The sequence below is a fragment of the Lissotriton helveticus genome, chromosome 10 (assembly GCF_964261635.1).
Source record: "Lissotriton helveticus chromosome 10, aLisHel1.1, whole genome shotgun sequence".
NCBI classification, from domain to species: Eukaryota; Metazoa; Chordata; class Amphibia; order Caudata; family Salamandridae; genus Lissotriton; species Lissotriton helveticus.
The window spans coordinates 47,606,426-47,623,124 of record NC_136071.1 but is presented as its reverse complement, the minus strand read 5'-3'; the positions used below and the strand labels follow the sequence as shown (position 1 = coordinate 47,623,124).

The window sequence follows — 16,699 nt, the reverse complement described above, 5'->3', positions numbered from 1 at the left end:
TAAAAGCGTTTACAGGAAGAGTACCAAGTCTAAATTGGAAGTACAATTTCCTGTCGAACGGCTTTTCAATAATATCCCAATAGTGTTCACAAAATGGTACTGATTTGATATCAAGAAAACGACAGGTTAATTTGGAGTTGTGACCAGTACAAAGAGCAGATGACCGAACCATGTCCCAATACATTTTCTTCAAAGTAGACTTTGATGGGAAACATGATGCATTAGTATTGGCCCACAGATGGTCTAAATCCAACTTAATTAACAAACCCCGGATTTCTTTAAGCCACACGATGGTATGAAAACGATCAGCATTGATAATATCCGTTAGTGCGGCAGCATAATGAGCTAGTTCCGGGGTTACCATTATCTGTCTCCAATATAACAGAGGGCGTAGGCGTGCTAGGTCTTCTATACTTTTCCTACCGAGATCGAGCAACAAGGGAATAGTGGGGGTACTTTGTGGTGCCCCAACTAGGAGTTGCAAAAACCTATTCTCAGCCAATGACAGTTCCTTCAAACTAGAAAATCCCCAAAGTTCAGATCCATACAATGAAGCACTTATCACCTTCATATTGTAGATTTCAAGTGCAGGGGTAATTGGTTTGGTCAATGAGGCTCTGTGTTTTAACGCTACTACGCCTGCTAGTTGGTGAAATTTTAAAACCGCCATGTCGATATGGTTTTTCCATCTCATATTGCCTTGGAGGGTTATTCCTAAATATGTAAAGGCCTCTACCTGCTCCAATGGGGTGCCATCAAAAGTAATTGAGCCTTTGAATGGCTTCCGTTGATTCATGCACATAAATTTGGTTTTAGAAGTATTCAGCTCTAGGCCACGGATGCAACAAAATTTTCCAAATGCATTAACTGCCTTCTGAAGCCCACTAGGAGTTCGTGATACTATCAGCGTGTCGTCCGCAAACATGAGGACTGGCACGCGAGCCCCTGCTAGAACTGGTGCGTCGGTGGGGGACCTTCTTAAATGATCCACAATACCATTAATATATATGGAGAACAATGTGGGGGCCAGGACACACCCCTGTCTAACCCCACGTTCCACTGGGAAAGAGTCGGTCACTTCACCCTGTGCACCCCACCTAATTCTAGCATAGTTATTTTCATGCAAGCGGACAAGCAGCGTCAGCAGTTCTGAACTTATGCCAGCTTCAGCAAGAACACTCCAGAGTTTTGGCCGTGGAACTAAATCAAAGGCTGATTTTAGGTCAACAAATACAGCATACAAAGGACCATTAGTCAGGGTCACATTCCTCCAATAGAGGGCTATAAAAAAGAAAACCTGATCAATTGAACTTGTTAGGGGGCGGAATCCGGCTTGATATGGAGACAAAATATCTTTCTCAACTATCCAGGATTGAAGCTTATTCTGCACTAATCGACCCATCAGTTTTTGTGCAGAATCTATAAGACTGATGGGTCTGTAGTTGCTGGGTAGCGATTTGTCCCCCTTTTTGAAAACTGGAATAATTTCCGCACCCTTCCAAGAACTAGGTATAGGTGCACCATGGGCCAAGGAATTGGCTAGCCATGTGAAATACTTGCACCATGATTTCCGATCACTTAAAAACACATTGGCTGGGATGCCATCAATGTCTGGCGCTCTCCCCCCTGTAACACAGTCTAATGCGATATTAACGTCTTTTATAGTGAATACTTGGTGTTTAAAGAAGACCATGGGGGGTAGGGTATAGCAATCTGATGCTAGATTGCAGGCATACTGCGGCTTAAAAAAGTCTACCCACCGGTCTTTAGCAACATTATTTTGTGGTGATTATGCTGTCCCTCCTCTATCCCACTTAGCAATTGCCCAAAATTGCTTTTGATCTTTAGCAGCACAAGCAGTTTTTAAATCGCGCCAATGATCCTCATCCCACTGTTTCTTGGCTTTTTTTTGGGCTTTTCTATATAGATCCCTGGCCTTTCTTACTCTTGTTATATCCCTAGACCTAAGTTCGGTACTAAGATTCTGGCAGGCTATCCTACAGGATTGGTCATACCACCCCAGCTTAGGTATCTTTTTCATGATATTACTTTGTTTTATTGTTTTCAAAAAGAATCCTTGGAGCCTAATAAAAAAATTTGTGTGAGCATCTGTCATAATTTCCGAGAAGTTTGGTTTATTACTATGTAGTTCCAGGTTATATACTTCCTCGGTCACTACTCTCTTAAGATCCTCAAACTTGCTAGGATCTTCTACCAATCTTTCCCATTTAACATGTCGCTGGTTGTTTGAGGAAACTATATCTAATGTCACCTTATCAACCCCGGAGCTAGGTTCTCTCGTCCCTATGTTAATTTGAAAGTCCATGCAGAGTGGGTTGTGATCGCTTTCAATTCTAGTTTTTACGATCATATCTAGCAGCCTGTGCCAATCCCTAATATCCACCAGGAAATAATCTATTCGGCTAGTTGACCTCCCATTATCAAATGTGTTACTCCCCTGGCTATCTGATGGGGTACGACCGTTTGCAGCTCTAAGGCCCCTTGCTAGGCATAGACTCTTGATTTGTATGGCCACAGCTGACCATCTCTTGACTACAGGCAGATCAAGCTGGGGAACTCCCCATTTGCTATCCTCCTCTGAGGCCAAGATCTGATCCTCATGTCCTAAAGGTTCAAAAGTGATGTTAACGTCACCCCCAACTATAATAGATAGCTGGGTTGGCAACAACTCGAGCTCTTGGTCAAGGACAGATATTACTTCCGAAGTATTCCCCCCCCCCCCAACTCCCCCTGGCATAGATATTAAAGATAGCCATCCCCCGGCCATTTGCCCACATAATGTTGATTGGCAATATGTCCCTTGATAAAACGGTCCTTTGCTGGATTTTACATTGTAATGATTGGCGTACCCAGATTATCAAACCACCAGATGGGCGCCCTTTGGGCTTCTTTATAGCTGGTATATAGAAGTTAAGAAACCCAAGGCGATGGACTGGATTCAATGACCATGTTTCTTGCAATAAAATAATATCATGTTGGTCAATGAAGTCACACCATTCCGGCGAGATCAGTTTATTTACTATTCCGGCAAGATTCCAAGAAAGGAAAGTCAGCCTTGCAAATGCTATAGGTGTCACATTTGCGAAAGTTAGGACTATTGGCATTGTAAATGACAAAGCTATTAATTTAGCTATTTTCAAAAACAAAACATAAATAAGAAATGTCATTTACAATACCAATAGCTCAAACTTTCCTAATGCAAGACCTATTGCATTGCAATTGCTTGTTACTGTAGCTGGCGGTTTACTTCTTTTCACCTCAGCCTAAGGCAGAACCTTCTTTTTGTGTGTGCATGGGCCTGTGCTCTTGTGCGCGGTGTGTGCAAGGAGAGTTCCTGAAGTAGTGCTGTTCATTCTGCCAAATCCTCAGTAAGTTTGTCATCTCTCTTTCCTGCCTTCATCTGGCTTCCTCCGCCGTGGCCTCATCTATCATGTCCCTGACCGAACATTGCATCCTTGGCGACCACGGGCTTAGTCAGTGAATGGCTAGTCAATGTTTTGCCACTACCGCCCCAGTACCTCAAACCTACACATCATGTTACCCTTTTTTACAGGAGCAGCTCCAGTAAGCTTTGTTTTATCTTTTCCATCACATCTGACCATTAAGTTTTTCCATGTGAACATTGCCATGTCATGAAAAAGTAGTCTGCTCTGGGTTCTTGCCATCATGGGCAGTTAGAGTATTCAGGATAAATCTTACTTAAGATGAGCTGTGACAAGTTTGTTGTATGGAGGTTTTTAGACGGACCCCATTGAAACCATGCATTGCTAGATACTTTTTTAAAATCTAGGTGCACGCCTTGTCTCACTGAGTGGTTCCTCGCAGTCTTTGACCATTCTCTCCCATGCCTCCATAGCACCACCACCACTTTCCTTATTTGGCGCCCTATATATATTAGCCACAAGCATTCGTACATGTGCTAATGCCATTGGTATAGCCAGCATCAGTGTGTTGGCTCTGGGGCTTTGGGAAACCTCTGCCAAATATTGTGTGCACTCCGCATAACTCCCGTAGGCTTTCCAGAATCCTTCAGCGCATCAGCAAATGTGACAGATCTGTTTCTAGGATGAAGGTTCCCCGGTATCTTCTTCCCTCCCTCCATTATGTCGCTGACATCTCCTGTACAGTGTGACTCCACAACCGTATATTGCCTGCAAATAACCGGTGCATCATGCCAACTTTTACCATTCCTCCCAGACTCGACCCACCTACCAATTGTATTTGAAAAGTGCCCTGGGATGCACCCTCCATCTTGAGAAATTCCAGGAGTGGTACATTTGCATTCACCCCTTTGTAGTAAATGGTCTCCCAGGTAATGCTTTCGTCCAACCACTGCACATCAAGCTGCAGTTGGGATGCCATGTAATAGAGCTCCATATCCTGTCATCAGTTCCTTTCTTTCTGCGCCCCCAGATACTGATATTCTCTCTGAGACACTTTCCTCAATATTTTCACAAAATTTCTTACAGTGTGCAAGGGCTGTCTCCCCCCAAAACTACAAGTTTCAAGTGCTGTAGGGACTATCACTAACAAATATCAATCACCATCAGGTGTGCCTGGGGTCTAGCCATAACTGCAAGGCCTGTGACGACTGTACGTTAATGAACCTGTAGTACATCAGGGAACGCAAGGTGAAACTTTACTTTGCCAAGCATAGGAAGACTCCCTTCGGGTGTTCAAAGTCCCGCTCCGCATTCAAGGCCTGCTCTCAGTCCCATTCCCAGAGTTGACGGAGCTATTTCACAGGTCGGTTGTCATCTTGCTCCAAGTCCTCAAGTAAGTGTAAGAAGCACAAGAAGTCGAATTAGGATTCTACCTCCTCGCACCACTCGCATTCGCCTGAGCAAGTGCGTAGGTGGTGCCTCTCCTTTCGATCTTGCTCCGGAGATGGCCTACTTCAGAGCCGATCTTGCATCTGGTTCCGGCACAGTCTGAGTTTCGGGGGCCTTTGGCAACGCCACATCTGATCAAAGAGTTCAGCACACCCGTGCTCTGGCTCTTTGGATCCCTGCTGACCCCCTCTGGTGCTTTTTCAGTCCTCACAAGGTCTTTGGTGCCGGCTAGACACTCTATGCTTATCGTGCTTCTGACTCCGCAGCCAGCACCATGACACACAACGGCCTTGGGGATGTCTATGCCGATGCTGACTTCACTACCTGAAGCGGCGGTTCAAATTGCCCTCTCCGATACGGACATAATACTGGTCTGACGTTGCGCACAAATCTGCCCTAGGAGCTGCTTCTCCACTTGAATTTCCACCGACTCCACAACACTTGTTACATTCCCTAGCAGCGACACAGCCACCTGGTGGGAGGCAGAATCCTCTGATTTTCACTGAGCTGTCAAGTGATCACCTCGAAGAGGCGGGTCCTACAGAATGTTTGCAAGGATACGCCTTATCCCTTTTTCTTCTCCACCGCACCATCGCTCCATTTTCTGGCAGGAATTCTAAGCTCTTTATTTTGCCAAAGGGGCTTTTGAGAGGGTGCTGGTGCCAGAAATAGTATGTGGTTGTTATTCCTCCTACTTTCTGGTGCCCAAGAACCTAGGTCTTCAGCCTTTTCTAGACCTGTGCCCTCTCAATACCTTCCTCTGGAAGAGGAAATTCAAAATGCTCACCCTGGCCCATGTTTTGTCTGCCCTCGACCCTAGAGACTGGATGGTGGTTTTTGACCTGCAGGACACATATTTCCATATTCCTGTCCTCCCAGCCCGTCAGTGTCACCTGCGGTTTGTAGTGGGAGAGGACTATTTTCAGTTTGCTGTCCTCCCTTTTGATCTCACCAACGCCTCTCTGGTGTTTATGAAAGTGTTGGCAGTGGTGGCGGCACACTTTTGGAGGTCAGGGATGCCAGTCTTCTCCTATCTCGAGAAAACAGCTCACCTATGGTCATCCTTGGGGTTAACTATCAATGTGCCAAAGTCACACCTGACCCCTTTTCAGACACTCCTTCTTTGGAGCCATTCTGGATACGGTTCAGTTTTGCACCTTTGCCCTGCGAAAGAGAGTCCAGTTCCTTCAGGGTATGGTCCCATCTTTCAGGCTTGGTCCTGGACTTCAGTGCAGTTGACTCTGAGGCTACAGGGACAGATGGCCTCCTGCATTCTGCTGGTCGAGCACGCCAGGTGGCATATATGGGCTCTGCAGCAAGGTCTGCAGTCCTAGTGGGCCCACCATCAAGGGGACCTCTCCCGCCATGTCAGATTTCGGAGGAGGCTGCAAAAGATCTACAGTGGTGGTTACTGGACGGTAATAGGGTCAGTTCAAGGTCCTCTCCTTCCCTACCCAGAGTTGACAGTGGTGACAGATGCATTGCTTCTGGGTTGGGGCAGGTAGAGATCTGAGGCCTCTGGCGAAGGGCAGGCTCCACATCAGCTTTCTGGAGCTGTGGGCTATCTACTTGGCGTTGAAAGCCTTCCTGACCTCCTTCAAGGGGAGGTTGGTGCAGGTGCTCACAGACAACAACCCCACCATGTGGTACTACAGCAAACAGGTAAGAGTAGGGTCACAGACCCTGTGCCTGGAGGCCTTGCGCCTCCGGAATTGGCTGCACCACCAAGGTATTTTCCTGGTGGTGAACCACCTGGGATAATCATGAAATGCCAGAGTGGATGAGCTCAGCTGTCGGCGCCTAGGAGATCATGGATTGCAACTACACTCAGTGGTGGCGCAAAGCCTGGCTTGATCTTTTCGCCACGATACCAGGACCAACTGGAGCAGTTTAGCACCAACCCCGCTGTACCAGACGCTCTGCACCAAACAGAAACAGTGGAAGTCCTGTCCGTTTTCTCACTGAACCAGGACCAATCGGCCGTCGTGGGACATCAGCGTCACTGAAGACCCACTTTGAGAGGGACCCAGCTGCTTTCATTTTGGCCCTGCCAGCTGTTTGTCCCTCCCGCGAGGTGCATCTTTGCACACCCAGCCAGCTGAACAAACCCCTCTGCTCCTGAGCCCCTGGCTTGGGTTCCTAAGATCCCACTGTGCCATTGTGCTCCAAGACCCCTTGCGACCTGAGCCCCCATTTGGGAGCCCTAGACTTGCTTGCAAGTCCCCCTTACAGCCTCTTTTCAGGTGGTCCCCTTCTCCGTCGTGAAGAAACTAGCCTCACCAGCCTCCTTCTCCTGGTAAAACTCGGGTGGTTCCCGAAGAACTGCTGGTAGTACTTTGAACCTTGGCCCACTACTACTCAGATTCCCGAAGGTGAACCCCTGAAACCGACTGTACCTACTTTTACACATCGTTGACTTTTCCTCCCATAGGAGTGCATTGTGTGTAAAAGTGCACAGGTTTAAACGCTTTACTTACCTGTGCATATTTTTTTAGGAAAACTGTACTTACCTTGAAACTAAGTTCTTGAGTTTGAAATATATATAAAAAGAAGTGTTATTTTTCTAAATTTGTCTCGGATGTACTCTTTATGTGTGTGTCTCATTTATAGCCTCTGTGAGTAGAACAGATGCTTAGCACTTCCCTCTGATAAGCCTTACTGCTTGTCCACACTGCCACAAAAGCCAGCATTAGTATTATCTTCTTTAGCCCCTGTAAACCAACTGAGGACCCACTGGACTTTCTGCACTGTGTACTTCATTTTAGTACACTATATAGAGAGCCAGCTTCCTACACCTTTCCACTGATACCTTTCCTGCCCCCTGTTCTCGCAAAGACCAGGACCGACAAAGTCCAGGTCATCTGAGTGACTCCGGATTGGGCATGAAGTGTATGGTATCCAGAACTCCTGGGCTTGAGCACATGACCTTTCATCAGGCCGCCTTCCGGGAGGACCTTCTGTTGCAGCAACAGGACAGGGTTCTGCACCCGGTCCTTCGCAATCTCCACCTTCATGCATGGAAACTGGGGGGCTACAGTTTAACGCCTTCAACCTGCCTCTGGAGTTGGTTGATATAATTTTGTCAGTCAGGCTTCCTTCAACAACATTTATATATGCCTGCATTTTGGACAAATTTGTGGTTTGATGCAGCAAACAGATAGCCCCCCTCCAGGCCAAGATATCTGATGTTCTATTGTTTGTTTTGTCTCTTGCCTGGCAATGCCTTTCTTTGGGCATGGTTAAAGATCTTTTGGCATTTTCAGGCTTCTTGCAGTTGCCAGATCAGCCCTTCTTGTTTAAGTCACTGGTTGTGATGCAGATTTTTTTAAAGGGCTACAATAAATGTTTTCCCTCTTCTCCTTTTGTAATGCCCAAATGGGACCTCAATCTGGTCCTTACTTATTTGTGTACTCCGTTCAAGCCTCTTCATAGCTGCTCCTTACGGCTCCTCACTACGAAGACTTTGTTCCTCTCACCTATGCATGGAGTGTAAGTTATCTTCAAGCTCTTTGTGTTAATCCACCATATACTACCTTCTTCCCAGCCAAACATGTTCTAGATAGATCATGCAAAATATCACTGGGGAGATGGTCAGCTCTTTGTGGGGTTCACTAGAGCAAAAAAGGCAAGGCTGTGCAGGAGAGAACCATCTCAGCGCTTTGTGCTCCTTCCCCCCCTCCCCTACCTTCGAACCGCCCTCGGCCGAGCATTGACGCCGAGGGTTGGGAATCGATATTGACGGCCATATTGGGTGTGGGCCAGGCAAATTGCGCGCTCTAGCAGCGCTATAAAAAGGAATTAAGGACTGCTCCTAGCGATAAACCTAACAGAAGCCTCATTTCCCTCCTGAGGCGGAAGCCGGGAGGTCTCCTTCTTTTCTTTTCGTTATTTTGCACTAAGAAATCTCTACCTGTATTTTTATTTCGTGTCCTGAATTGTGCTTGATTTAGAAGCATTTTTAAAGTGGTAGACTGTGTATTTTATCTTGCACTCGTTAGCGCTTGACTAATAAGCGCCCTCGACTTTAGACTCCCCCAGCGCTCCTCAGCGCTTTGTGCTCCTTCCCCCCCTCCCCTACCTTCGAACCGCCCTCGGCCGAGCATTGACGCCGAGGGTTGGGAATCGATATTGGCGGCCATTTGGGTGTGGGCCAGGCAAATTGCGCGCTCTAGCAGCGCTATAATAAGAACGGACATGACTCCGCGCAGCGGACGCGTACTGCGGACGCGCCGGATCTGCGCCGGAGTCGTGCCAGAGTCCTGACCGTCTGCGCCCGTCCGAGCCCAGACGAGCCTAGGGCCAGTCACTCTGCCACATACAGCAAGTACCTCATGCACTTACTCCCGAGCGGCATTACTTCACGCTCGCTCCGTGCCACCTTCATACTGTACCCTGTTTCAAACAAACCCTTCATCTTTTACTCACTGTACACTTTGCCACCCCCCCTAATCATGTAGCGGTAAAACACACTCTACGTCTGGGTCTTTTGAACTGTAGATCTCTCCCCAGACACTCGCTGGAGGTCAACCTCCTCATTTTAGAACAGGAATTGGACATCCTGTTTCTAACTGAAACATGGCTTACGCAAGGTTCAGAAGCAGATATGGTGAACGCCCTTCCCCCTGGCTTTTTAATCCTTACCCAGGATAGACCATTGGGTCGAGGAGGAGGCATCGCCATTCTGTATAAGAATACACTGACCTGCAGAACCCAGAAAGGGGAGGTGGAAGATTGCGAGAGCTGTAAGTTCTCCTTTCAAATCTCTCCCACCGTCGCATTGACGGGGCTGTTAGTCTATCGCCCCCCAGGTAACATTGGAAACTTTGCCAGCTCACTTATGGAAACGGTAATGGGCTGTGCCGCCTCTGTCACTAATTTCATTACCCTGGGAGACCTAAACCTCCATTTTGACGACCAGGAAGATCGGGCGGCGACTGCCCTCCTGCACGACCTTAAAACCTGCGGGGTTGATCTTATAAATTTGGAGCCCACCCATAACAAGGGCCATTTGTTAGACTCCATCTTTGTAAATATTTCAACCATGAAATCAGCCCCCCCCTATCCCCCTGCCATGGACGGATCACTTCTTGATCCCTTTCACCTGGGAAACTAAATCTGAGAACTTCTCCCCCTCTAGTGTTGGTGCACCAGAAAGACCTTGGGCCAGGCTATCGGTGGAAAATTGTTCACGAAGCCTGGAAGCCTCACGCCCACTGCTTCCTCAGGACCCTGTCCTAGCAGAAGCAGACCTCTGTAGGTGGATGTCGAACACACTAGACGCTGTCCTCCCTAGGAGATCAGCAGGAAAAAAGGAGAAAAGATTACATACCGCCCCTTGGTATACACCAGAACTGAGGGTTATGCGGAGGGCATGTAAAAAACTAGAGCGTGCCTGGAGAAAAAACTGGGAGGTAACTAGTAAGACGGAATACCGAACAGCGATGAGGAGCTATAAGCTCTCTATCCGGCTATCTAAAACTCAGTTTTTTTTAGGAGAAAATCAGTAACGCCTCTAACTCCTCAAGAGAAACTTTCTTGGTGGTCAAAGAACTTTTGAGAGTTCCTACATCTTCTGTCCCCTCGGAGAACTTGGAAAACAAATGCAATAATCTGGCAGAATATTTCCACACTAAAATTGGAAAAAATTTGAGTTTCCTACCTCAACCGAAGATAGGATCTGAGCCTCTGGAGGATGAGAGCTTGCCCTTAAAGATCTTGGAATCCTTTGGCCCAATTACGCAGGATGAATCCCTTAAGGTCCTCCTTTCCATTAAGAGTGGCTCCCCTCGGGACGTCGTCCCACTTAGGGAATTCTTAAACTCATCGCCCCTTCCATTGTGGAGCCCATCACCGAAGTTATCAACGCCTCCTTAGGCGCGGGTATTGTTCCTCCCAATTGGAAGAGTGCAATAGTAAAAGCTCTCTTAAAAAAACCTAGCCTAGACCCCTCTGATATGGCTAACTACAGACCCATCTCGCTCCCCCCTGGACTCAGCAAAATCACGGAAAAACTGGTTAATTCCCAACTGTCTAATTTTCTCGAGTCCAATGGAGTGCTGAGAAGTTCCCAAACTGGTTTTCGCCCGGGCCAAGGCACTGACACCGCCTTGCTGGCAGTCACGGAGGAGGCGCGCTGCATTTTGGATTCAGGAGGATCAGTGGCAGTGATCCTCCTGGACCTTAGTGCAGCATTTGACACTGTTAACCATTGAGTGCTACTCCAGAGACTGTCAGATGCCGGAGTGAGGGGGACTGCGCTGAACTGGCTCAGGTCATTCCTCAGCGAAAGATCCTTTCAGGTTTGGGAAGGGGGCGCACGATCGGCATCCACCCACCTCCATTGTGGTGTGACTCAGGGCTCATCCCTGAGCCCCACACTATTTAACGTGTACATGGCCCCTCTGGAGGATGTGGTGGCTCCTTTTAACATCAAGATCGTGAGCTACGCCGACGACACACAACTGGTGTTCGCCCTCTCCCAATCCACGGATAACTCTCAGACACTTCATGCGTGCCTTTCAAAAGTCTATTCCTGGATGGGGGACTCAGCATTAAAATTGAATGGGTCTAAAACTGAGATAATGCTGATGGGATCCAAAACCCCCTCTCTTCCCTGCTCGGCCTGGCCTAGTTGCCTAGGATCTCCTCCCGAACCCAAGGCCGAGATCAAGAGTCTAGGCATCTGGATGGAACAAGACCTTTCTTTTAGGACCCAGGCCGCTAAACTAGCTGGTATCTGCTTTGGCCTCCTCCGATCGGTACGCAAAATACTGCCCCTGATTACTCCCCTAGCTCGGAAACTCCTAATCCAGGGTCTGATCATGTCCAGGTTAGATTTTAGCAACGCGATCTACCTCGGTGCCCCTGAGATCACTCTGAACAAACTCCAACAAGTTCAGAACGCGGCGGCACGAATGCTATATAACATCCCCATGTCTCGCTCGGCCAAACCAGCTCTGAGGGCGTTACACTGGTTGCCCATACGGGAAAGGGTGAAATTTAAATCCCTCTGCCTTGCGCACAAAATCCTGCAAGGCAAAGGTCCCCCTCTCCTTCAAAAGATGGTGATCCCATATAAAGCCGGCAGAACCCTACGCTCGGACAAGCAATACCTGATCGCTGTCCCCAGAGTTAAAAAGGCTCGATCAGGAGGAAGGAGATTCTCCGTTAATGTCGCGGCCCTCTGGAATGCTCTCCCCTTAGGTCTACGCGCGGACCCATGTCTTCTGCGTTTCCGAAAACAGTTGAAAACCTTCCTTTTCTGCTAATATTTTATCCCCCTTTCTGATTGTAGTACGACTCTGTTTGGCAAAGCGCTGGAATGCTCCAGGGTAACCGTGCGCTGTACAAAACCGATTTAATAATAATCAAGCTCTGCTACACATTGGCCAAAAAGCTACCTCAAAAAGGTCTCAATGCTCATTCTCTCACAGCTAAATATGCTACCACTGCATTTGCACATGGAGTCCCTGCCTAGACATTTGCAAGGCGGCTATGTGGGTATCTCTACACACGTTCTTGGAGCACTTTCTTGGACATGCAGGTTCCTCGAGAATGGCATTTTGCCCACTCTGTCCTGCAGGACTTTCTGGTTTGAGTCTATTCACAGAGCCACCTCCGAATGGGTATTGCTTTGGTATCTATTCAAAAGGTGAGAACTCGGCTGCTCAGAAGAACACGTTTTGCAGCTTGAATCTTTTCTGGATTCACATGCTGTTGCATTACTCTGCCATCTATTGGATGGGTCCGGAGCTCTCATTGTGTATTGGTCCTTTTTTCCTTTCCTTTCTTTTTTCTGTTGGCCATGGATTGTCTTCACCATTTAGTGCTTTGTCGATCCTCGCCTGACGTCACACGCCTCTTTCCAGAAGACTCTACAGTTGGTCGCCATCTTCAGGTTCTTTTTTCCGCCGTTGGGTCTAGAAACATCACTGAAGGCTACCCAGTCGTTGAAAAAATAAGAATATGCCAAAAGCAATGTCGAAGTTCCAGAGTGAAATCATTGAAACCACGATCGTAAGAAAAATCTGGTTTGTGAAAAATCCAGTCAGAGTTTTCTTCCAGTGGAGAAGTAAGGGAATTACCTGTCGAAGGAAGAGCGGACAATGCACGGTCAGGGGTCCCCCTCTCTGAGTGATATGGAGAACACACCCTTTCGCTTCTGCCTGGAGTTTCACCAAAGGTTTAACCAGAAGGACAACCGTCAGGCGTGCAACCTTTGCCTACCAAGAGACCACAGTCCCAAGAACCGCAAGGCCTGCGTGGAATTCAGGACCAAATCTTTCAGAGCAATTTGGAAACAAAGGTAAGCACATTACGCCATGCAGGGGCAGAAGAAAACTCACCTTCTGTTTGGACCATGTACATTACTGGACGAAGGAGAGCTTCCTCTACAATAGCAGAAACAATCCCAAGATCCTCCTCAAAATGAGTGAAACTGAGCATGCCACACTATCCGTTGCATGCTGCCCCGCCCCCAGGTCTAGGAACCGCTCCATGAAATACCCAAAACACATGCGGATACTTTTTGATTCTGAAATCTTGTTTCCCAGGTCTCCAGCACTCTCTACTTAAAAACATAATTTCACTACTCCAAGCCAACCGCTGAGTGGAGTTGACCAGAGCCCTTGTCATGGCACGCCTGGACCTCATCTGCACTGGTCTCTCTGTACGTGAATGTCAGGCTACAGGGGCAACAGAACAAGCACCAGAAGGTGCCTGAACCGCCACTAAGATGAACACATCAGGTCTCCTCTGAAAGCTCTCCACAGGCTTCCAGTAGAAACCAGAATAAAATGCAAGGCTCTCTGCACTGCACCGTCCATAACACTAGCTCAGTGAAACGCCCAGAATATCTGCAGAAACAGACATTACTTTAGAACCAGGCTTGTTGCCTGTCCACCCACCTGGCACATTGCTGATCCTTCAGTAGGAAGGGACACTGAGGCAGATCCCTGGACATCCAGGGCCACAGAGTGGAACTCACTCAACAAGCCTTGAAACATGAATCCAGCTTCAAGTGACTCAGGACACTGCTAACAGCTGAACAATTTAGAGCTGCTTTTTAACTGGAGACCTCCCAGATGCCCGGCTGCAGTGGAAACATGTCGGACACAGGCACTCACCCTGCCGTAATGAGTTCATCCCTCCCCTCTTCATTAAACTGTGCACTTGTTGTCTTCTTGAGTTGTGAGTCATTGTGAGGTAAAAAAGTACTGCTTTCAACACTCAGAATCAAATGGATAAGGTATTAGACAAAAGAATAAGGAAAGCAACCAGAATACAAGGGAAAAATCAGTGAGGTGAGCAGAACTAATCAGGACATTAATGTAGAGCCAATGGGAGATCGAGAAAAGAGTCCGCCCAGGGCTGGAGTCGCTCCTTCCAGAGACCTCAGAGAGTTTCTCTCCCTGAGCGAGGACGCTCCGAGTTGCAAAGCTGTCTGGACTGGTGTGATTTACCTTGATTTATGCGTCGTTGCTTGCAGAAACGGTAATGTGATAGGATTTATAGAATTAAAATCATTGTCTGATTCTAATCGTACGTTTTTGAATCATGAACACGAGGCTTAGGTGGTTTAGGCTTTAAACCATTGTTTTTTCTTGCATTTAATAACCCGTGTAGTAGCCCGGGTTCCCAGGGCTGCCTCATAATAGTTTTTGCTAAACCTCCGGGATGGCATTAGTCTTTCGTTCTGGGTAATGTTAGTGTTTATTCGCTTTGAATCAGACAAATATCCTCAATTCTTGTATTTTGATTTTCTCCCTCCCAGACCCGTATTACCTGGAGTTTGTTGAAGGCCTCCACCAGGCGCTGTGAGCACGGAGAACATGCAGCCAGGAGTCCTTCCTGCCACATCTTCAGAGGGGGGAGCCCTAGAAGGCGAAGCTCTGGGCGCTACAGAAAGGAAAAGGACAACCCGAGCTATGGGGCCGGATTAGGAGGCGGGGGGCTGGAAGCAGTGCTTTTATACTGGGGCATCGGACTCTGGGGGGGTCAGCCAATCACATCCAACAGTAGGGAGGTGGCATGTCAGTGTATTTCCAACCAAACCCTTATAGAACGGGTGGTAACCGCTATGTTCGTGTATGGATGGGTATCCACTTCTAAAATCATTGACTATCAAACGCCAGCAAACGAAGAACAAACAAAGCAAAGTGGCCACGGTGATGAAGCCAGATTTTTTTTTTACAATACTAAATAAACATTTGTATGAGATCTTTTTTGAATGAATGTTTGTGTGTTTTGTGCAGCCTCCTTGCCCTGAGCTCGTGTTTGCCTTGAGGGAGTTCCGTGGTTCTGTTCACAGGACTTGAAGGGTTAGAAGGATGGGGCAAGCCTGACACAACCTTGTACCCACCTGCCTGGTGCTTTTGTCAGAGGTCCTGCACACATTGCCTCTGTGGTACACTGGGCGTGAGAGCAGACAGGTGTGTGCTCTTGGGCTTCTGTGTACAGGGTCTTCTGGAGACTGCAGGTGGTTCTCGAAGATGACATGTTTGAGACCCCCTGAATGTCCCCTCCCCACACTCCATAAGTGTGCTCATGTTGTACCTGTTCTGCAGTATGAAGTTGGATGTTCTTGTACATTTGGTTCTCACACTGCAGACACTGCGTGAGATGACTCCCTTCCCCTGGCACAGACTCCCAGACCTAGGAAGGTTTTAGGTCTAAAAAGACATTTCCCGTTTCCATTTTAAATGTGAGCTGCTCAGGCCCTTGTGCCCTTCGCACTGTCCTCAGTTTGGACCTCTGAGGCTAATGTGGCTTCCTCATGGTAAGTTTACTAGACAGTGACAGGAGGCAGAGAAACTTAAAAACTTTAAGAAGGCAGAGCGTTGAGAGCTAAAAAAAGCCACCACTGGATGTAAATAGCATGCCTGACAGTGAAAGATGTGAGAAAAGACAGGTGGGGTTAAGGGATCCCCCTGCAGAGCCAGCTCTCAGGCCATGAACCTGTTGATGCAGTGTCTTCCATCCCTGCTTCTTTATTTCTAGACTTGCATTTATGGTTATTAAAACCGCGGTATTTTCAGGGTTTTCCGTCAAACGGTCTATCGATGCTTAGATTGTCCATCTGCATCCTGAGGGTCAGAGGCCTGAAATCACTTCACAATGTCCATCTTTCTGTGTGTATAGGCAGAGAGCTATATGTCTATACAGACAGATGTCCATCTGTATAAATAGCTAGCTATTGATTTGTATAGATAGATATGTATAGTTCAATATTTCTGTATAGTTAGATGATTGAAAAGCAGATTGAGCCCGGCATCTAGAAGAAAGACTTTCCTCATGTTTATTTTGAGAGAAATGAAGGACTCCACGCGGCCCAGTTCTTCAGCAGGATTAAAAGAAAGACCATAACCAGAGCCTCTGGAATTATGTGGCAAAGGAGTACTATCAGGACAAAGGTTTTATCTTACTAATACCAGTATAACACCATAGTAAACCGGACATCAACTAAAAGGTGACCAGTTACACTTTGTAAAGGGTCTGCCACAGTGCAGCAGCACACGCTACATTTTATTAGTAACTTTTGATCCATTTAAGATAGAAACTTACTTTATTTTAATCATATTATGGAGTGATGTTTTTGTGGTGGATTGGAAATTATGGAAAATCGCATATTTCTAGTGGTTCTTTCTGGCAGTAGTCCACTCATTCGGTAGGATGGAAAAATCTGACCTGGGCAGATTTAGGCAATACCCACGTGCTTGACATGCTCTTTCAGTTATTCTCGGGGCAAACGACAACCTACATCTGCCAGAACCGTTAGTGAAATAAAGGTCCGAACCGTACACATTTGTGTCGAAGATGGACGCACCGGGCAGCTCCGTTCTTTATTG

The 16,699-nt window shown here is 47.4% G+C and overlaps 1 protein-coding gene across 3 annotated transcripts in view; it reads left to right on the top strand.

The window, feature by feature from the left end:
- Positions 1–15,076, top strand: part of LOC144785877 (uncharacterized) — a 94,399-nt gene extending 79,323 nt beyond the window's left edge. The window contains exon 7 of one of the 3 annotated variants that reach the window (XM_078664731.1): positions 14,626–15,076. In XM_078664731.1, coding sequence (XP_078520857.1) covers positions 14,626–15,057 — 432 coding nt within the window. In that variant the 3' untranslated portion in view covers positions 15,058–15,076. The remainder of the gene's footprint in view (positions 1–14,625) is intronic. The other 2 variants (XM_078664732.1, XM_078664733.1) reach the window with 2 other exon arrangements.
- Positions 15,077–16,699: the final 1,623 nt, after the last annotated feature.